General features: G+C 29.0%; 1 protein-coding gene across 1 annotated transcript; it reads right to left on the bottom strand.

The window, feature by feature from the left end:
• Positions 1 to 12996: 12996 nt before the first annotated feature.
• On the bottom strand, positions 12997 to 14713 carry LOC125844681 (cytochrome P450 94C1-like). Its single transcript, XM_049523999.1, has one exon. It carries the CDS (start codon positions 14669 to 14671, stop codon positions 13142 to 13144), a length of 1530 nt encoding a protein of 509 aa, XP_049379956.1. The 5' UTR covers positions 14672 to 14713; the 3' UTR covers positions 12997 to 13141.
• Between the last annotated feature and the right edge of the window lie 10395 nt (positions 14714 to 25108).

Genomic DNA, 25108 nt, shown 5'->3' with positions numbered 1-25108 from the left:
ATGTTGGATCTTCATATCTTTTTTAAAAAAATTAGCAATTAAGTCATAATACCTAACATAATTAGTCAAAATAACAATACTTTAAAATATTTATTTAAAATGGCAGAATGACAATATTTTTATAAAATAACATGTATTCAGATTTTAGTATTTAAAATTAATTTTATTTATGGAAAGAGTCCTATATTGGACCAAATTATATACCAATAACCGTTTAAAGAAAAAAAATTAAACCAATACACATTAACCTTTTTTCAACTCCATTCACGTTTCTTCCCCACCTTTCATGTTTCAAGTTTATCTTTCTTCAAGGTGCTAAATTGTTGTTCATCAAATCTTCTTTATTGTTAAATGAAATCTATTTATTAATTCAAGCAGATTTATCGATTGACAAGGTAATTTCCATTATCCATTTTGATTTGATGTTTAAATCACCGATTCTATATATTACGGATTTTCAGTCAAATTTTTCAATTTTTATGTGATTTTGTTTAGTTATTCATCAAATAGTTATGATTTTCAATTTTTTTTGTGATTTTCTTTTAAATTTTCAGATTTTGGAGAATCTAGAAATTCATATGTATATTTATTTTGTTTGATATTTAATACATTCTAATTTTTGATAATTTCGAAATTCAAATTATCAAAAATTTTGTCTTCATATTTGAGATTTAGTAGATTGTAGTAACTACATTAGCACACATACATCATATATTTTTTGATTTTTTTATACATTCATATTTAATAATTTCGAATTTTGCTTATAGGGTTACTGATGCACAAGTGAATACGGATTTAGATTCAGTTTTGATGGAAAAAAATCGGAAAAAAGAACATAGTAGATGAAGAAGAAGAAGAAAGACAAAGTCAAAGAAGAAGGTTACAAAATTGTATTCATACCACAACTGTATTCCTATTAATTTTTGTTTGTCAATTGTTTTTCTTTTACTCATCATTTGTATTTTTATTTTAAAACATTGTATTTCTTTTTTAGTTTGTAGTAATTTAAATAGGTATATAATGTATTCGTCATAATTATATATCTTATGCTTGAATACATAATTTATATAATTGTGACGAATACATTATAAGAAGGGAAATGAAAACTTATTGGTATTCATTTTTTCGTTTGAAATACAAAATTATACTAAAATACAACCTGATATTTGAAATACAAACTTAGTAAGACATATTTTGTATTTTATTTGGCTAAAGCAATATAATTTTATGAATACATAATATATAAAATCGTGCGATGAATACATCACAAGAAGGGGAATACAAAATTATTGGTATTCATTCTGTGTTTGATATACAAAATGATATTGAAATACAACATGCTATTTGAAATAAAAACTAGGCTAGAAAATACTTTCTGCAAATTTAAAGTGAAATAATAATATAACAAAATTGGATATTGAAATATAAATACAATTTATTTTGAATAAACTTATTCTATGTATTATATTATATATATGTATTCATCGCATTTGTATTTTTCAATATCATTTTGATCTACAACTAATTTGTATTTATATTTTGGTATATATTACACAACTGCTTTTATTTTTGTACTTGAACTAGAATGCCAAAGAGTTGTATTCATAATAAATCAATACCAACATTTTTTGTATTTTAAATTAGTTATACATATCATTAGGTATTCAAATACATTTCGGATGGACACATATTCAAAGAAGTTCAAACATTTAAATATCCAAAGAGGGCATTAGAAATTTTCCAACAATTCCACTCATATAAGATATAAAATACAAACTACTGTTTCCAAAAAAAAAATGAAATTCTTAAGAACAAAGAAAAAAACGCTAGAAAGAAAAATGGCAACACATGGTTTTTCAAAAACGTAACTGATGTTAAATTTTTTTAAAAAATTACCTTTTTTGAAATTTTTTGTTCCATGATTTTCTCTATTCAGTTATTAATTATTTGTATTCTTTCAAATTAATCAAAATAAAATAAATACATAACTCAATCCTTAACAAACTAAAATATTGACATTTTAAATAAATAGTGAAACTATTGCTAAGGAGTCCCATTAAAAGCTAAAATATTGTTGTTTTGAAAATTTTCCCAAAAATCATTACTTACAAATCATATCAAATTGTCATGATTTTAGAGCTACAAATTAAAAAAATAATAAACTTCAAAAGTTTGACATATACAAGTTATTATAGTCATACTATTTTAACCTACTTATCATGTTGGATTAATCACAAATCAAGTCAGTTCATCATGATTCCATAGATACAAGTAACAAAAAAGAAGAGAGAAAAAAAAATACATTTTAAAAATTATGAAACATAAATCATCACAAATTGATATGACTTTATACTAAAATTTACCCAATTTCGTTGAATTACTCACAAAATATACCAGATCATCAGGATTTTAAAAATACAAGTCATAAAGAAGAGGGAAACAAATATATTTCGGAATTATGACAAGCAAGTCATGGGTAAATCTATAATTCAAAACAAATAAATAAAAGTCGAGTTTTTCAATTTCAGATTTTTTTTCCGAGTAAATTCTTTATATAAACACATAACTAAGTGGTGCTTCAAATATTTCTTTTGTCATAGCAAAATATAATTACCTAATATGTTTTTTTTTAAATTATAAAAATAACACAAAATATGTAATGAGTATGACAATAAAATATTCATTTTTTTTTTGTATAAAACAAATATTGCATATTAATAAGTCATAATTAAAATGATCATTATCCTGCTAAAATAAATCTAATAAGTATTAATTACATGACTAACATTAAAGAGAAGAATAAAATCACATCACATATTTTAACTGACTAAACTAACGTAGAATAATTTTTTTTTTTTTAAAAAAATAAAATATATATATATATTGTCATTCAAATGTTGGATTGACTTAATATTGATTTGATTTGATTTTGATTTAAGCATTATGAGTTACTAACAAACGCTATAATTTTATTGGACCTACCCTACCTCAAGCACAATTAATCCACTCATGCACAATGAAATTTGTAAAATTAAAAGAAATATCAATCGACAATCGCACATGAAAATAATAATTCAGGGATATCAATATCAGACACCGAATAAACAAGAACCACCCTACCTCAAGCACAATTAATCCACTCAAGCACAATGAAATTTGTAAAATTAAAAGAAATATCAATCGACAATCGCACATGAAAATAATAATTTAGGGATATCAATATCAGACATTTGTTCAACAAGAACTACCCTACCTCAAGCACAATTAATCCACTCAAGCACAATGAAATTTGTAAAATTAAAAGAAATATCAATCGACAATCGCACATGAAAATAATAATTCAGGGATATCAATATCAGACATCGAATCAACAAGAAAAAAAAAATTTATTTGGCATGCTTATGTGGTGTGTCCATGCTTAAATTGAGTGACCCTGTGGCCAGATCAAAAATTATATTTTGCCAAATTCGTAGGGCATCGACTTTAAATTTATAGGACAATTGTGGGAGAAACATGTTTTTTAAGTTGTTTATTGGTGGACAGATTTGACACACAGTACCAAATATATATTCACGAATTTAAGTTATATATGGTATAAATAATTATTTTCATCACCAAAAGAGATGGTTGAAGTTGAAGCGATCTAAAATTTAAAGTTTTGAGTTCCTACAACGACTTTAAATTAATATATGATAATGATTGATTTCATATAATCAAATATTTAAAAATAGACTTGTAGGTTCCTATAATGACTTCAAATTGATATGCGATAACAATTGAGATGATATATGGTATTTAATATTTGAGCAAAAATAGTTGAATTTTGTGAATCCGCACACAACATGTTGGATCAACCCAAGGTTGAAGTATTTTAAGGTAAAGTAGTTAAGGAAAAAAAAACTATAAAAATGAAAAATATAATTTTATAAATAAATATTAAACTTGAATTTCACAATAAACTTGTATATAAAGAAAAAGAAACAACTTGATGAAAATGATATGATAAAACTACAAAATCTCTTGAAAGTTTTTTAGCAAAAAAAAGTATAATGTGTTTTATTAAGATTTGATTTGAGACATCAGTTGGACAAATTTTAGGGGTATTTCATGAATTTTCAATTTGTCAAATTAGAAAAAATGGTATCCTACCATTGCACATGAAAATAATTCTTAATAGATATTTAGGTATCAAGATTCATTTTATTTTAAATCCGATCAGATTTAACAACATAAAATCTATCTCTTGTATTATCTATAAATATTGATTCATTCACATATAGTAATTTATCCAATAAAAGAAATATCAATAGACAATCGCACATAAAAATTGAAAACAACTATTGATGGATACTTAGGTGTCAATGTCTTGTCTAGTTATGCTTGACTTGAGCTCTCTTGTTTCTCAAAATTAGAGAAGCTCAATGTGTGTACACTAATCAATACCCAATGTTTAGATATTTTGTTGGGTATTTTTAACTAATAAATGTTCACAAGAAGAAGAAATTTAAAAATCAAACCATATCCTAGACCATCATAAACTAGTTCACAAATTAATGCCTAGAACCTAGAAGGAAAAAAAAAAGATATCAATGTGTTGTGTGCATGTTTAAATTGAGTGAGAAATACAAATATGAGTTATTGTGAAATGATTGAAATTCCTCTACCTTTAATTAGAGGTTTTGAGTTTGAGTCGATATATGGAAAAAGTCATGTTGGGACTGATGCCTCTAAAATAGATGTTGCAATGCTCAATTTAGATTTAGTCTAACTCCAATACAAATATCAAATATCGAATAAAAAAAAAAGGAATAATTGGATGCTCCCAAATTTGTAGGGCATCAACTTTAAATTTGTAGGGCGGCCATTGGGCACATGTTTTTTTAAGTTGTTTATTGGTGGACAAAATTGACTTACGATAAATATATATCCATGAGTTAAAGTTATATATCGTTAAAAAATAATATCGCATTACCAAAATGGGTTGGTTGAAACATATGTGGAACTAGAATTTAAAGTTTTAGATTTATATAACGATTTTAAATTAATATACAATAATAATAATTAAATTTATAGTTAAATATTAATAGATGCTTAATATTTGAATAAAAATTATGAGATTTTCATGAACTCGCACGCACTATGATGAATCCGCCCAGAGTTGAATGATGAAGCAAATAAAGGAAATGTTTTTGGTCTCAAAAATTTTAGGGGCCTTAATTTTTTCTAGTAATGGACTCGTACGTTAATTTTAAGAAGAAAAGATATTGAGTATTTTATGGTAGAAGAATTAAAACAATATAAAAAGGAAATATAATTTTGTAGTTGAATATTGAGCTTGAATATCACAATAAACTTGTACATCTATAAAAAGAAATAATTTGATGAAAATATTATAATAAAACTACAGAATCTATTGATATTTTTTTTTTTGCAAAAACGTTCTAAAGCATTTTTGTTGTAAAACTAAAGTAAAATAAGACAAGAAATATAAAAGATAAAAGCAATAGAAATAGGGAGACGAGATGAGAATTTTTCTTATTATTCCAAGTCTACAAGTGTATACAATATGAACCTTTATGCCTCTATTTATAGTGTAACATAGAGGCATACAAAAGGTTAGTCAAAAACATGACATTAACATGAATATAATGGAGAGGTTATGGAAGTGAAAGGTTACAAGAATAATGGTTATAAAGGTGGAGGTTATGGAGGTTATGGTTATCTTTATAATGGAGGAAAGTAATGGAGTAACTTCTTGATGTAGTGGACATCCACAATATATTATTTTATAACACTCCCCCTTGGATGTCCATAGATAATATGCCTCGTTAAATCCTTACTAGGAAAAAACCCCTTGGGAAAAAATCCTAGTGAAGAAAAAAGAGTACACATCTTTTAATACGCTTTGAATGTTGCCTCGTTAAAAACCTTACTAGGAAAACCCAATTGGGATAAAACCATGGCTAAGGAAAAGAGTACAACTCGTATTTTTCTCCCCCTGATAAAAACTTTACTTGATATCTCGGAGACGATGCATTCCAATCTTATATCACAACTTCTCAAATATTAATGCCGGCAATCCTTAGTGAATAAGTTTACAAGATTATCACTTGAATGAGTCTTTGAACGTGTATCTCACCATTTTGTTGAAGATCACGTGTGAAAAATACTTTTGGTGAAATATGTTTTGTCCGACCTTCTTTGATTGTATCTTCCCTTCAATTGAGCTATATATTATTTCCGTATATGGTGGTTAGAATATCCTTTGCCAAAGGAAAATCACATATTTTCTGACTATGATAGATCATGATTCCAACCATACACACTCCCGACTTACTTCATAGATCAATATTATTTTTGTATGATTTAAAGAAGTGGTTACCAATGTTTGATTCTTTGAATGCCAAGATATTGTTGTGCCTCCATATGTAAACAAATAGCTCATTTGCGATCGAGCTTTATGCAGATCAAATAAATATTTTGCATCTACATAATCAAATCATATCTAACTTAGAGATTGATCATTTTAATTTTATACGTAGCTCATCTTTTGTTCTCAAAGAAAATCACACATCTTCTATGTGTTGAGTCACTTGCTTTGTTAGTTTCTTGGCATAACTTGAATGCTAATATGACAATTCCCTCACATAACTTTATATATATATATATATATCAAATAATCTTCTAGCATTTGCATAGCCAACAATCTGTAAGTGCACCAATTGCACTAATACATAGCATTTTCAATCATTTTCATGAGGTTGAAAAGATTCATTCTCTATGTTAAGCAATCTCAAACCATTGGGTACTCAATGGAATTGCTTTAAGGCATTTTAAATCCTTCAAGGATTTTCATATAACTGCATTGTCTAGTTAGACATAATAATCATTATGCATATTCAAGTATTTCATCTATTGCCAGACTGAAACAAGTATCATTGCATCCACCATTGAAGAATATATCTCCATTTAATAATATTGGGATTTTGAAACCCTTTATGCCCCGAGGCACAAATCGCACTTTATATCTTACGGTTATACTTTCGCACAATGATTCATTTGTACTACACTGACATTATATTTTGATCCATGAACTATAAGATCAAAAACATCACTTTTCTAAGTGAAACAAAATATACTTGAATAGTGCCAATAATTTATCTGTCTACACTATATGACAAATTTGAATTTATGATCCTCGTAACCATTTATAGCATTGAGTGCTACTTCATATCAAAGATATCGTTGATGGTCATTTTGATATTGATTTCAATACGACATAACTTATCAAAATCTCTTCATTTTTCGTCATTTTCAGGTACCTGAACTTTTGCCAAGGTTTTATGAAGTGTTATGTCATAGTGCTCTTTCAAATCACTTACCTCATTATCATGACCATTTTGATAATTTGTTCATCTCCTTCCTCAAGGAGTTTTACGTTTGGAATCGATTGGTCTATCACGCATCTGGCGTACCATAGACTCTGTCATTCAAAGACTATTTATTGGAGCATTTGCAGCTAAATTAAAATATTGGGTTAGCAAATACATCTGGCAAATTATTTGCAACATTTTGCAAATGAATTATCTCTTGAACTTCAAGTTCACTTTTTTTTTTAACGAGGATCTAGATAATTCACCTCACACATAATTTTCAGCTGCTCAACACATCTCCCCCTAATGTTAGGAAATCTAACATTTACCCCAATTTCATTTGGGGATCCATCTTTGTGCGTGGTGGAGCAATAAAATCATATGTGCACACATCAAATTTTTAGATGAAAATTATTTGGTTCCTGACCTTGAACCAATTGTAATGGGAGAACATTGTTGGCTTGATGCATACATGTTAAATAAACTCATCTCATACCAAATTTTATTTGATAGATTTGTTCTCATAATCAATGGTCTAGCTATAATTGGAGGCAAACAATTTCTGCTTAACCAACCAGTATTATCAACATAATTTTATAGTTTGGAACTATGCTCGTAATTTAACAATTCAAGTAAACAATCTTACAAAAACCAATTAGTAAGTTGATACAAATGCACATATGACCATACCATAGATGCATCTATTAAATCCTAATAGTAAGCGGTCCACATGGCAGGTGAACGAGCCCATATTCACCTTTCTATATGTTCCAAATAATTTCAGGGGATATAATCCCAACCTTAGCTGGTACATTGATCATTTTATCATGAGAACAAGCAACACAAGAGAATTCTTGAAGAATCTTTTTTTTCCTTCAAACATATAATCACGTGAATTCTCAATTTCTTTTGCATCATGTTTGAACCGAAATGGCCAACCGGTTATGCCAACTGATATTTATTCTAGTAAACTTCTAGTTTACTTTTGCATGTGATTCCTTCATCATGCTCATATCTTTATACAACAAACAAGAGAAAGATGGGTAACTTTTTATGTAAATATACATAACCTGCTTTGATTGTAGTAATCTAAAGATATTTAAAACTTTCCATAATTTACAGTCTCAATAGAATAATTTTTCTTTTCAATTCCTCCGAAACTTAAAAAGATTCTTTTGAGACTTACTACAACCTCAATATTATGAACTATTGCATTTTCTGGATAGTAACAAATTAGTCCTTCCGAAACTTTCAATTAATTTTGTGTACTACCACAAATTTCACAACACCATTCTTATGGTGACCATCTACTTCAAGGAGAAAATTATTATTATTGTCATGGTTAAAATTATTATTGCAAGACTTATTTCTTGACAACCAATGACAAATTTGTGTTGCCACACAATAATATTTATTTTGGTCATGATCACAACCTTTATAGGATATAATTATTTCTTTCTTTTGTCCTGCAATAGTTCATGATAGAACATACCACAATATTTGTGATGTACTCAAAGTATATGACCAAATAATCATTTATGTCAAAATATTTCTTTTCAATCTCTCAAACCTCCCATAGAGGTGAGATGTGACATTTATCCAACAATACTTAAACATGTTCTTATCCATAAGAACACGAGTCACATTTTCTTTAAGAAATGGACCATAACCATTTGAACATGCTCCATAAGTTTTTATTAGAAACTCATTGTCATGCTTTGGCATTATCAAATTTATGTGACTCACCTCAACATCACTTTAAGAGGTCAAATGTACCAAACGTACAACCACTTTGTATTCCTTTATTTTGATGGAGAATTTACAAAACTTTTCAAATTTGGGTTGCACCAACAACAATGTGCCCAATAACTTCTCATACCACTTTGATGGATAAAAATTACCTTCACATTTGAAGGAGCATCTTAAGAAACAATGTGTCCAATAACCTTTCATACCACTTTAATGGACAAGATTATCTTCACATTTGAAGGACCATTTTAAGAACCCATAATGTTCTTCCTTTTAATTACCACAATGATGACCATTAACATTTTACCACCCCCATATTCATACATACAGTCACTTGTCATTTTTCAGACATATTATGCACTGCTACCACATTCACATAAGAGAATGGAGTAAATTAATTGGGCAAATTTCATGACTTTCAATCAAAAGTACACAACTTTATGTTAGTCATCATCATATCATCACTATAGTGCATTAGGACTTAAACCCAATGTCTTACCCATATAAAAACGTCTTTGGTGATAAATCAATGGGACTTAAACCCAACTTCTTATTATCATGGTGCACCAAGACTTTAACTCTGTGTCTTACCCACTTGGTGCGGTGAAACTTGAATTCACCGTCTTACCCTCAATCAATGTCTTGATAAACCAAATACATTACCAAAAAAAATAATTATCGAAAACCATAAATATAATCTGAATTTGACTTGCAGTCCTGCAATTGGTAGAACATTCGTGCTGATAACGTGTTATAAAACTAAAGCAAAATAAGACAAGAAATATAAAAGATAAAAGCAATAGAAATAGGGAGACAAGAGATGATAGTTTTTCTTATTATTCCAAGTCTACAAGTGTATACAATATGAACCCTTATGCCTCTATTTATAGTGTAACATAGAGGCATACCAAAGGTTAGTCAAAAACATGACATTAACATGAATATAATGGGGAGGTTATGGAAGTGAAAGGTTACAAGAATAATGGTTATAAAGGTGGAGGTTATGGAAGTTATGGTTATCTTTATAATGGAGGAAAGTAATGGAGTAACTTCTTGATATAGTGGACATCCACAATATATTATTTTATAACAATTTTATTAAAGTTTCATTTTCAAACATCAATTCTATTAAACCGCCTTAATTAAGCATCAAAACTTTCCAATTAAATATCTATAAGCAAACTTTACCTACCTTAAAGTTGGAGCCTCGTAACTTAAACAGTGGTCCATGAATAATACCATAAATCACAAATGGGCCATCTTATTAAACTATTATTTAATTTTTATATATCGATGAATTTATAATTTTTTTATATTTAATAGAATTTAATCGATTGTAACAAATAATAAAATAGGAACATTCTTTTTTTCAAAAGTTACCAACACATGCATGTTTAAGGATAAATGCTAATTCACAATTACATTTTAAAGCTCCTCTCCATTTTCATTCCCTCCATTTTCCCCAAGTTTTTGCTTGGATGTGAGACACACGGCATAGATAAAAATCAATGGCTAAAATTTAATAGATTAAAATAATATTCTAAATATAATTTAGATAATTAATATTTCATAAGAAAAATAATAATACCATAATCATAAGTCATAACAATATAATATCTTGTCCTTAAACAAAAGATAATACTAGAAAGAAAAAGAAATAATATATTTATGAATAAGATATTATATTGTTATATTTATGGACAAGATATTATAGTGTTCAATTTAGATTTAGTCAAACTCTAATACATATATAAAATATTAAATAAAAAAAGAAAAAGGAAATAATTGAGTGCTGCCAAATTTTGTAGGGTATCAACTTTAAATTTGTGGGCGGCCATGGGGCACATGGTTTTTAAGTTGTTTATTGATTGGCAGAATATACGTACAATAACTATATATTCATGAGTTTAAGTTATATATCGTTCAAAAAGAATATTGCATTATCAAAATGAGTTGGTTGAAACATATGTGGAACTAGAATTTAAAGTTTTGAATTTTTATAATAATTTTAAATTAATATATGATAATAATTAAGTTTATAACTAAATATTTATAGATAATTAAAGTTTTCTATTAATACACTTGTACGTTAATTTTTTAGAAAAAAAAGATATTGAGTATTTTAAGGTAGAAGAGTTTTTTTAAAAAAAATTATTAAAAAAGGAAATATAATTTTTTAGAGGAATATAGAACTTGAAATTAGGGCTGGCCATTCGATATTTTTGTTCGATTTTGGTTTTATTGGTTTTCGATTCTTATACAACGTGTACCGAACATCGAACCAAAATAATTCGATTCGGTTCGGTTTTTATTATTTCGGTTCGATTTATGTTATTTCAATTCGGTTTTGCTAGTTAGGTGGCGCCTGACTGTGTGGAAAGTGGAAAGGTCGGCTGACGGCTGGTCGCTGCTGCCTGCTGGTCGACGCCGGTCGCTGCTGTGCTGCGGCAGCCTGCTGGTTGACTGGCAGCTGCTGCGTGCTACTGATGGTCGATGCCGGTCACCAAAACTCGGAAGTGGGAACGTCGGTCACTTTTGGCCTTTGGGAAGTTAAATGTAAAGTGGAAAGTTAACAAAAGTTTGAAAAGACCTACTTTTGCTTTTAATTTTAAATTATAATATTTATTATTTAATATTAATAATTAATATAATATTAATATATATTATAATATAATATATTTCGGTAAACCAAAATATCGAAATGATTTGATTCGGTTCTATTTTTTTGATGTTTATGCCCAACCCTACTTGCAAAATTATTTTAAAGCATTTTATATATTTTGTTTTAAGCATCAATTTTACCTACCTTAAATTTGGAACCTCGTAACTTAAATAGTGGTCCATGCCTAATAATTGCTCTAACATAAATCACAAATGGGTCATCCTATTAAATTATTTAAATTTTATATACCGACAAATTTATAATTTTTCTATATTTAATAATTTAATCGATGTAACAACAACAAAATACTCCTTCCGTCCCTATTTACTTGTCAAATATTTCCTAATTTGATTTCTCTGTGTACTTATCATTTTTGACAAATCAAGGAAGGACAATATTTTTTTTTTTCAATTATATCCTCAATTTATTAACATTAAGTTGATATATTTGAAAAATGTAGTAAGCAAATATGTTTGAGACCTATCAATTAATAAGGGTAAAATGATAAACTCGCTATATCAATAATTAATTTTTAATAGACGTGTTAAGTCCAAATTTGACAAATAAATAAGGTCGGAGGGAGTAGCAATATTCTTTTTTTCAGAAGTTTCCAACCACATGCATGTTTAGAATAAATGCTTATTCACAATTAAACTTTTAGAATCCTTACCATTTAATAAAACCCAAAATAAGTTCCATAAAGGGAGCTGATAACATTGTATGATTAATGATTTAAATCACTTCAACTTCATTAAGTGGAAAAAAGATAATTCCCCCAACACTATATTACTCTAGGATTATCATTATAACAATAACAACAAATCCATTGAAATTTCACTAATGGGGTTTAGAAAGAATAGAGTGTACACAGACCTCGTGTTGAGATAACAAAAAATATTTTCATAGACCCTTGCCGTGCAACAATTTCAAGTACAAAGATGAAGAAAATAATGACAAAACATAACAACCAATAGAGTACTTTAAGATTATCATGCCACCTTTAATATTTTCATCTATCAAAAGGAAGTGAACTATTCTTATTTCTTACACAACCTTGCCTAATATAGACCAAATGAAGCACATACCCATGTGAAATATCAAAACATGAAACCAATTTCTCCATGTTGAACCATAGTAGTAGCAATCACAAATGAATGTGGTGGAATCCATCACGTTGATTAGAGTTTTCGAATTCGAGTCCTGGAAATGAAGAAATTTCTATCACAAAACACTTCTCTTTTAAATGGATCCTATACAATGTGAATCTGAATTAATCGAAACAGTAAGTTTCAGATACTAGAATGTAATACAACAAACGATAAACCATACTGGTGGTCATGCTACTAGCTAAAAAACTTCAAATGCCCCTCCTCCTCCTAACCACCACCGGAAGCCCGCCTCTCACGGTTGCCGTCAACCCCGGATCAAACCGAGGTTCACTGCCGACCGCCACGGCCCGAATTTCGAAGTGTTGCAACATAGAAGCCACTACACACTTCATTTCCATTAGTGCCAATTCCTTACCTAAACAAACCCTAATTCCACCTTGAAAAACAGGATATTTAAAAGGACTTTGTTGACAAAATATACCATTTTTTAACCAACGTTCTGGCTTAAACTCCATATAATCTTTACCCCAAATATTTTCCATTCTCCCCATTGCATACACATGATATGTCACCCTATCATTTTTACCAACAAATGTACCATCTACAAAAACATCATTTTCACTAGCAAATTTTGAATCAAATTGCACTGGTGGATATAGCCTCATACTTTCATGAATCACAGCATTCAAATAATGCATTTGATTCATTTCTTCAAACTTCAAAAACTCTTCATCATTTTGTTTCATGACACGACTCGTTTCTTCACGAATTCTCAATTCAACGTCAGGATGACTTGTTAACAACCAAAATACACTTGTTAGACCCGATGCCACCGTGTCACGCCCTGCTAATATGAAACTTATCACAATGTCTCTTAAATAAACATCATTATCAACCATAGTCATAAATCTTGATAAAAGATCTTGATGATTTGAATAACCTAATTTCCTTTTTTGCCTTATGACTTCATTTGCAAGTACATTAATATCCTCAATGGCCCCTTTTAACTTCTTTTCTGTTCCAATGTCCAAAAATCTTTTGATCTTCCATATCAATGGTGATGCTACCATTGCCCTCTCTGCTGACAATTTTGTAGCCAAATCGAATGAATACGCGAAATGTGAAAGAGGAAGGGATAGTTCAAGACAACAAGGGTCTAAACCAAAAGAGAATTTACATATGTTATCAAAAGAAAATCTTCTAAAAACATCTTGTAAATCCAAACTTTTAAAATCATGTTGTGATGATGATACAACAACATGTGAGGATAAAAGTGGTATAAGCCTAAAATTGATCTCATTTTTCACGTTGTTAAATGCATAAGATCTAATAGACATACTACCAAGTTCAAGACTAGACATTTTTCTTTGAAACATCCATAAATCACCATCAACATTAAAAATACCATCACCTAAAAGATCACCAAGAATCATTGAAAAAGGCTTCCCTTTAGGATAATTCAAGAAGTTGGTTTTGAGCATGTACTCCACATTTCTTGGATTGGCTGTGATTATGTTGTCAAGAACATGTATTCGTATCGTTTGTGATGGCGAATTACGGAGAAGATGAGCATACCAATCACCAAGATTTGTAAATTCTTTTCTCCAACTAGATGTAAGGTAACAATGGCAAATGTCACAAGTGCACCATGACCAAAACTTGTGTCTTAACAACAAGACTAAAACAGAGAAAACAGAGAAGCCAATGGCAAAAGTGAAGAGAAAATAGCCAATAGACAATTGCAAATATTGCAACAAAGTGTATACTTGCGACTCCATTGAAGAAAAATGAGTATAACACAAAAGGAAATATAAATTTGGAGTGGTGGGCTAAGTGCATTGCATTTTCTTATATAAATAATACTCTTTCTCTCCAACAATAGTTGTCCACTATTGTCTATTGACTTGACACAAAAATTAAGAAGCAGTAAATCATAAGGTTAATTTTACCAAATCACTCTTATTAAATGTAAGTCATCTAAACATTAAAAATTGAATTGTATTTAATAACAAGAGTAAAATAAACACGACACGGTAAATTATTAATTTTATAAATTAAACAAATATTATTGAATATCCCGAAATAAAATACTGAACAAGTAAAGGTGGACGGAAAAAAAGAATAACAATTTTTTTGGTTGTGGGAGGGGTGGGGGGGGGGGGGGTGGGGGGCTATTGCAGCACAAGAAAGATGAGGTGTTTGGTAATCCCTATAAGGCCATCACTTTCATATACTTTTTTCCTATTTGGTACAAATTTAACTTAAATATTACAGTATGATTTTGGGAAAATGTATAGATTCCCCTTTAAACTTGTTTCGAAAAGTCAGCTACACGCTTAAATTATTATGACGATCTATTACACATCTTTACTACTTAAAAGTGAATTTACTTATCCCCTAAAATTGATATGGCAAAATAATTTTTAAAAAAATAAAAATAGGCGTGTCAGATTTATTAAAGTAGAAAAAAAATCAAAATTCAATTAGACCTCACCCTACTCTTCACATCTCTTCTTCTTCACAACTCACCCTCTTCTTCTTCCTCAACCCCACCCTCTTGATGAAGCACATTTTTCTCCTCTTTCTTTTAAGCAAAAATCTTTTTTTCCTCCTTCTTCGACTTTTTCTCAGCTTGCTTAGCAAATTACTTATCATCAATCTAAGTTTTGTGGAATTTGATTTGTGTTTGTTAACAAAAGATTTCTTAATGTCATCGTCGGGATACAATTTTGGGGGTTTCTTAGTCGTTGCAGCTATAACGGGCCTTTTTTGAGAGAAACGGAAGAATTTTCCACTCCATAAATCAACTCCATGTTTCGATTAATGTTCTTGGCGGCCATTGTTAAAATTTTCATCTTATTATAATTTTGCTATGAAGAAATATAATTATTAGTGCATTTTAATAATTAATTGGAGATTAATTAGTGTAAAATATAGTTAACAAAAAAAAAGTTAATTAAAAATAAAAAAGAAAATAATTTTTTTTAATTTCTGACATGGTGCTGACATGACACTAATGTGGCAGCGAGTGTAATACACCACATATTGTGAGAGTGGTGTTACACGTCTCAGGGGTAAACAAATTCACTTTTAAATAATAAAGATGTGTAATAAATTAAATCGTCATAATAGTTTAAGTGTATAACTGACTTTTCGGAACAAGTTCACAAGAAATCTATATATTTTCCCTATGATTTTTTGTCTATGCCTGAGTTACATGTTTTCAATGTTGAGATGTCTAAAAATTTCAGTAGACAGTTTGTACACACTTCTGTCAATTGTCCTCCTTTTACCCTTTTTATGATAAGAGAGTTTGCCTACTCCAATATGAAATAAAAAAAAGGGGGTTGGGGGGGGGGGGGGGGGGGNNNNGGGGGGGGGGGGGGGGGGGGTTAAGTAATATACATCGGATTGTTTGGTTGGTGAGATAAAAATAATAATTTTAAGATACGTTATGGGATTATTTTATCACGTATTTGCTTTTCTTTAGTTGTAGACTTATGGTATATTTGACACATGCGGAAAAAAAAAATAATTACACTATTCAAGTTGTATATATGTATTTCCTCCGTCCCCTTTTAGTTGTCCTGGTTTCCTTTTTTAGAGTTAAACGATAAGAACTTTGACTAGCATTTGATATACACAAAATTGCTATTTATAATACTTTTAATTTCATCTAGTTTTTGAATATCTAAATTTTTAATTTAAAACATTAAATTAATATAATCTAATTTATTTTAAAAATTAATTAAATTAACTTTCGAAAAACATAACATAACAACTAAAAGGAGACGGAGGAAGTAAGAAGAAGATACTGTTTGCTAACCCCAAGGATTATAATGTTGACTAGGGATTGTAAATTTTAAGAAAATATGCATACCACTAGTGCATCACTCTTTCGAAGCTCGGTCCATTTTAATTATCATGTTTACTTAAAGGTATTCTAAGTTATAACCATATTCTCCATAAAAAGAAATTAAAGATATCGTTCGATTATCTACTAATCCTTTATTTTAATTCTCGATCTTTACAATTTTCTATCTAGGATCACATCCTCAATGAAATGAAGATGTATTATTAGTTCATGTCAATTCATCTCTTTCAAACTTTTCTTATATGCTCTTCCTTTATACGTTTGAACTATCTGAGTCTTTTTTTCACATCTTGTGTCCATCACTGTTCACTGATGTCGCTCTCATCTTGTCTCATATAGATTTTCATTTCATAATCTTATTTTCTTAATATGCTCATACATTCATTTATACATTTTCATCTTCATTATTTTTATATTTTAAACGTGTGAATTCTTAACTATCCAAGCCGTCTAACATAATTGGTTTAATTAAGTTGGACTGTGGTCCCCAATCACGACTCTATAAAAACTGAACTTTCTTCTATCCCAATGCGACGTAAACGTTTCTTTCTTTTTAAATATTTTATTTTTGTTTTTGTTTTTTGAATTTAGGACCACAAAGAAAGTATTTTTTTTTTCTGCTGACAAATTTCACTTTTTAACAAAAATGACAGTTAAATGAAGTATTCCAAATATTATTCACATAAATTCTTTTTATTTTTATTAAAAATAATTCTCATTTTAAAATTACACCCTTATATTAAAGATTTTTTGTCACATTAAATACTTTAATACAAATATTACTAGCACAAAGTAAAGTAGCAACAAGATAAACCTGAAAACTTAATAAAATCTACGTAAATAAAATTAGCAATATTATAATGTGACGAACAAAAACAACTTACAGAGATACGTCAAATCTAAATTTATTAATCCTTCCAAAATGGTTTTAGTGGACATAGATTCCCTCAGAAGAGTTAAAAAAAAAAAAGAATTAATAATTACGTCCTCTCCAACAATAGTTGTTTGTATTAATTTGACACAGAGATTAAAAACAGTAAATGATATAAGTAATTTTACTAAGTCATTACTATTAAATATAAATCATCTAAACATTAAAAAATGAAAAACAATAGAATCAAGAATAAAATAGATATAATATAACAAATTATTTAATAATATTTTTAGACATTTTAAAATAATATAATTGACAAATAAAAGTATCGATTTAGATGCCGTACTATTTAAAGTGATGGGAACAGAAGTCGAAGACTAGAATAAATAATTAAAATTTGAATCCACATGCATAATTCAATGCATCACACCAATCATGAAAATTTGGAAGGGATAATACTGTTCTCGTCAATTTAAATATAATTAACTTGAATTAATAAAAAAAATACTCATATTTTTAATTTTTATTGCTCGTGAATGAAAGTTTTTGAAAAATAATAATAATTTTACCATTTAATTCCTCATATACTAATTGATATTATAATACTTTTTGTTTATGTGTCGCACATTTTTAATTTAAAAATAATAAGAGATCAAAAGCATACTTAATAAAAAAAAAAACAACATATTAGATTATATATCACAAAAGTTAAAATTTCAATTTACGAATTAAAGGGGTATTAATTTTTTATAATTATTGTATATATTTTTTATGTTTCAATTTATATGTTTGAAATTTCAAGATTCAAGTTTTAAAACTTTAGCGTGAATTTGGATGAATTTTTTTTAATTTTTTTGAAATAAAATTTATATATTTAAAAATTATGTAAAAAATATTATAAAAATTATAATAATAAAAAAATCAAAATATTTTAAAACTTATAAAAGGACTTCAGAAAACGCTAAACTAATTCTCAAAAATTTAATTGTGCCACGTTAAAATAGGACCGAGAGAATAATATATTCCAATTTCTAGTGATATCTAGCGGCGGCTAGTGCTGAGATTCTTTTTTTATGGGATTATTAAATTCTGAAAGACTAAATAAGTAAATAAATAAACGAATAAATAAGCATGTCTTCAATAATCAATGATAAGTTTAATATGAAAAAATTATATTATCTTCTCATTGACTTACTGATTTTCGAGATCCTACTTTTGCAAACAGGTGTCCTAATAATAATTACTTCATATGTCTCAATTTATTTAATACATTTAATTTTTTAAGATGTAAATAATTTAAGTTTGACCAATAATTTGTTCATGAAATCTTTAAACTTTAATTTTTTTAAAATAAAATTTGCATATTTGCAATCTACGTAGAAAGTAGTATAAGTTTCAATAATTGACAAGTTAAATTATTTAAAAAATATAAAAAAAATTTACGGTTAAATTAAGATTGATTTGTTTAAATGCAAGGGAGTAATTTCTTTCCTTTGAAAAGAGATTTAATATCTTTTTTTGTTGCAAAAAATATTAAAAAATAGAAACTAAGAACAAGAACATGGCTTAGATATCGCCTGTTTTGAAGTGATAAGGTTGGTGGTCAATTTTAATCTGTGAGCATAATTTGAAGAAAAATAAAAATAACTCCCAAATGCCTACAAGTGGACTCTTTGATAGTGTATACGTAGATCTTATCCTTATATTAATAAGTAAAGAGTCTGTTTTTAGATAGATCTTCAATTCAAGAAAAAACATATTAAAGTAGGCTGTAGAAAAAAATGCAGAAGTGAAGAAACCATGATAAAATATTCAAGATAACATAATAAAAGATACTTAAAAATAAAAGGAACAATAACTACAACAAAATAATACAAAGAAGAAACAAATAATAATAGAAATCGGAGACCATGAAACTACAAGAGTATTACTACGACTACTAATATGAAAGGGTAAGTGAGACAACGTTATAACTACCTACTAGCATTCTACGTTTGTTTGTGTCCTCTATAGCCTCCTATTTAAGGTCATGTATTGGGTAAGCTAAACGTGTGACATGTCATGTCTAATCAACTCTCCACAATACTTCTTCGGCTTACCTCTATTTCTCCTCAAACCATCCATAGTCAAGCTCTCACACAAACGCATTGGATAATCCATGTGTCTTCTCTTCACATGTTCAAACCATCTGAGTCTCACATCTCACTTCTTGTCCTCCACATGAGGTCACTCCTACCTTGTCCAAGATATCTTCATTTCTAATCTTATTTCTCCTAGTAAGCTCATACATTCATCTTATCATCCTCATTTTTGCAACTTTCATCTTATGAATGTGAGGGTTCATGACTGACCAACAATCCACCACACAATATATTAGTCTAATCACCACTCTATAGAATTGACTTTGAATTTTGGTGATCACACCTTCTTATCATACAAGACTTCAAATATTGTGAATCTCTATTTCATCCACCCTGCATCATACAATGTGTGATATCATCTTCAATCTCTCTGCTACCTTGGATAAAAGCCAAAAGATACTTGAAACTTCCTCTCTTTTGGATGACTTGGGTATCAAGCCTCACTTCAATGTCAATCTCATGTGTTTCGTCACTAAACTTGCACTCCAAGTATTTTATCTTGGTCTTACTTAACTTGAACCCGTTAGATTCTAGGGTCCTTAATTCTCCAAGCCTCCTTAGCTTTAACTTTGTCATGAGTCTTGTCAATCAAATTATGTCATCTATCAAACATACATCATGAAGCATAACCTTGAATTCCTGCATCAATTCATCAATTACCAAGAAAAATAAAAATGGGCAAAGATATATGAACCATGGTGCAACTCCCTCTGTTCTTCATCAGATATTGCTTCCATCATAAATGTCCTTAATCACCTTAGTGGACCCAACAACTACACCTCTAATCTTCATGCATATTATAAAACCTCCTTCATGACTTTGTCGTATGCCTCTTTATAGATCAATACACACTATGTGTAAGTCATTCTTTATTTCCATTACTGCTCCTCCAGTCAGGGGTAGACCCACCCTTATTCGAGGGGTGTCAAGTGATACCCCTTTGTCGGAAAATGACATTATCAAATTTTGGTTTATTATATATATACACACACACAAAATTATTGACACCTCTTAACAAAAGTTAAAGGTTTAGTCTAGTAGTTAATACTCTCTGGGTCCTTACCGACGCTGAGGTGCGAAAGCATGGGAAGCGAACAAGATTAGATATCCTGGTAGTCCATGTTGTAAACGATGAGTGTTCACCCTTGGTCTACGATGCGTTGTGAAAATTACTTGAGGTTGTGTGTTCTAGTCCTACTAGAGTAGCCTCATAATTATATTTTTTATTATAACTATTGACACCCCTTATATATTAATTTTTTATTACAACTATTAACACCCTTTATTGATAACTCTGGGTTCGTTACTTCCTCTAGTCTCCCATTTTATACATATACAAATACAAATTATATATATACATATACAATTATACCCTCTCTCGCTCGCCTCTCTCCTCCCTCTCCCAATATCGCTCGTCTCTCTCCTTCCTCTCCCAATCTCTCACGCTAGATATATAACCACATATGTATACTATTTACATATATACAAGTATTTGACAGATATACCTATACAATTCACCTCTCTCCATTATTTTCCCTCCCTTTCTCGCCTCTCTCCTCCCTCTCCCAATCCCGCTCACCAAATATACAAATACATATGTATACCAGTTACATATATACAATTATTTGACAGATATACATATACAATTCGACAAATATATATATATATAATTCGCCTCTCTCCACTCTCTACCCTCTCTTACTCGCCTCTCTCCTCCCTTTACCAATCTTGCTCTCCTCTCTCCTCCATCTACCAGTTGCACTCACCTCTCTCCTCCCTCTAATATATAGCTACAACTCGTAATTAGCAAACTATAGCTATGAAGCATAATTAAATTAGTTTTGAGTAGACATGCAAAAATTCCTCAATTTAAATTAGGTTCATTTGCTTTTGAAATAAATTTTGTAAATAGTCACGTAACTATAATTTTTCAATAAGTTTCACAATAAGTGTTTGTTTGGTTTTATACAAAAGGAAAATTACTTTATTTTTTTTTTTGGAAGAACTCACACTCAATTCTTAAAAATTTCTTTCTCTCTTTTTATTTATGTGATATTTTTTTTATTTTTCGAGAGTTAATTTGAAGAAATTTTAAATCTAATTAAGAAAGTAAAGAAGAATTTTGAAATTTTTCATGTTAAACCAAAAGATACGTAGAATATCCAAAAATGATCTTTAATCTTATGGTTCTAAATTACATGTCATATAAAAAAATAAAATTAAAAAATTACAAAAAAGGACATTCCTATTCAAACAGACAAATAAATTAAAATGGAAGAATAATAAAAATTGTAAAGGTTGAAACTTGAACCCATTCTAAAATTGGAGTAGGCAAAGTTAATATACTTATTCGGCAGTCAAGATAATGGATAAGGAATTGGAATATTTTTGATAATAATTGATTGAGAGAATCTTAGATCAATCATTTTGAACCATTGAACTTGTTCTTTCAAAGTCATTGGATATATATTAGCTTTAATCGAATCACTATAAGACTTGCCTAAGTACATGCATCATGTTTTTATTTAAAAAACTTTTTAAAAACTATATCCTCTTTGAATATGACCATTGATCGAAATTCAAGTCTTTGTTAAATCGTGGACCAACGTATGAAATGAAGAAGTTTGATATTGCTTTTCACATGTTAGTCTAGTTGATAAGAACGTCTGTCAGATAATTAATTATCATGTTGAATTTAATTAATTGATTTTGTCCCGCGAGACCAGATGTTGTTTTTATTCTATTGTTAGTTGTGATTTTGAAAACCTTAATGACAACAAAAGAAGTACTCATTTTTCGTAGAACAAAATTATGAATTAATTGAGCTTAGATTAAGAGAAAATAAAAGACTATAACATACTCCATTCATTCATTTTTAAGTGTCTTTTTAGCCCTTTAAATTTGGTCCATAGGAAATGTCATTTTAAGAAATTATTATTTTGTTTTCAAGTATATTCTTGCTCTAACAAATAATCTACTTTATAACTTTTAAATATTTTTCATGTCTTTTGATCAAGACTATTTACTTAGTAGATTCGTAAGCTATCTCTTCCATTTTCAGATAGCATAGCTCTAAAAGGAGAGTTGAACGGAAACGATTAAAAAACCCAAATATTTATGAATAACCAAGATTTGAATGTCAATCGATAATACGAGCCTGTGAAAGATTTCAAATTCAAACTGCAATGACGGCATATCCTCATCACTTAATTTACACAGCGACATTGAGTTGATGGAATAGTCATTGCCCTTGAGTAATTATTCTCTTTACTTAATATTGTCTTCTTATATCATCCTTAAAGATATTGAGGAAAGATAACAGGTAATTTAATTAACTAACTTCTTAAACTTAATGTTACTAATTAATTTTCTTAATATATAAATTGTATGCCAAAATCTTAAAAGATACCTAATATAACCAAGAAGGGGTACAAGCCATTTACTCTGGTCTTTGGGTTATAAAAGTAAGAAAAAATATTGTGATTCAAAACCAGAAATAAAAGTAAAGTTGAAGGCACTAAAGACCTATGGATCTTTTACCAATTAGGGAAGAATAACAACAAATCAATTAGAATAAGAATATAGATGATCTCCACAAACAAAATTATCAGTAATATTTAGCCATAGATTAGCGATGAAATCATTAATTTTAGATATATTCTCTTATTGACTTTGGCTATTAAAGTAAAATATACTTTATTAATTCGAAATTGGAAAAGAAAAAATGCAAAATGAAAGGCACTAAAGACCAATATTGTATCTTTTACCAATTATGGAATAATAAGAAGTATTGAAAACATTTCTAAATTCAACGTAGATTATCAGTTTTATCCTTCAGCTATTGACAGCCTTAGAAACACTATTTATTTGACTAACTGAACTTAAACACATCTCTAATCTTACAACCTGAAGGAAATACACCCATAATTTCTCGTCAAGTTATAAAAGAGTGTTTTCAACACTTCTCTTGGCCTTTTATTAAGAGCTTCATGCTCCTAAAAGAGTTTGAGACCACCTGCTATGTCATGTGGTAGATCGGGGGAATCTAAGTTTAGTTAGTCAAGTAGAAAGGTGGTTTAAGATTGTCAATTAGTTTGAAAATAAAACTAATAATTTGCATCAAGTTCAAATTGTTTTCAGTACCTTTCTCCAATAATATTAATAATAATAACAATCAACAACAACAAATTATTAATTAAGATTATTGAGAGTGTATACCCCCACACAAATACAAGATAAAAGGGTACCAAAATTCCAAAATACTTTTCCTATAAGTAGCTTAGCTTTCACTCTCATCAATCATCTACACTACAACATAAAAGAAAAATCTCAAACAAGAGAAACAACAATTCTCATATATATATATATAGATATAGAGAGATGTCAAAGCAAGTGATTAGTAGTAGTGTTTGTTGGGGAAAAGGTGAAAAAGTGCCACAAATTTGTAGGAAGACAGAGAGGAAGTTGAGCTTTGAATTGAAGTTGGAAACAATTGAAGAAGAAAGTGACCAAAAATATGGTGGCCAATTTTGCAAAATGTCTCACTCATCTTACAAGCTAGCTACTACTTCTTCTAATATTAGTAAGGGCTAGCATATCTTGTGCATCACAAAAGTGGCTAATAATTCAACTTTCCTTGCTTTATTTTGCAATTATAAGAGGTTATATGTTCAATATTCCCACCTCACTACACTTCTTATAATTTTAATTGCTTATTTATTTTGGAGCTCAACTAATTCAAATTTCAATCGGACGTTCTAACGTGAGGGACCGGGAGAGGGGAAGGTGGGGCAAAGCGCTCCCTATTCTAGACAAATTCTCTCTTAAGGTTTGAACTCAAATTTTTTGATTAAGGATGAAGGAATAATTATTATTCTATTAGAGTCTGTTATTATCTAATCTGATGATTAATTAACTAACAGAAAATTGCAAATTGGCGGTGGACCAATCACCTATTAAATGAAAGATTATTTATTCCTCGTAATCTTATGATAAAAACAAATTATCTATTATAACAAATAAAAATATCCTGACGATATAAAATTTTCGAAAAATAATTGTATATAACTTAAACACTTAATTAAGTTAGTTAAATAATGAACCGTGTGGACAAATATAGATTTCACAACTCATCCCCATCTTAAAGAGGAATGATTCTAATTAAGCAGAGTCAAATAGAAGCATATATCAGTCAAAGAAATTAAAGACATAAATACACATCAACAACACTTAAATTTGGCATCAACTTATAATTAAGTAAATACTCTAATTTTGAATATGTATATTTAGATACCTCAACTCGTCTCTATTATATCAGTTGAACACT

This window comes from Solanum stenotomum, chromosome 11, assembly GCF_019186545.1.
Source record: "Solanum stenotomum isolate F172 chromosome 11, ASM1918654v1, whole genome shotgun sequence".
Lineage (NCBI taxonomy): Eukaryota > Viridiplantae > Streptophyta > Magnoliopsida > Solanales > Solanaceae > Solanum > Solanum stenotomum.
This window is presented reverse-complemented; position numbering and strand designations above follow the sequence as displayed.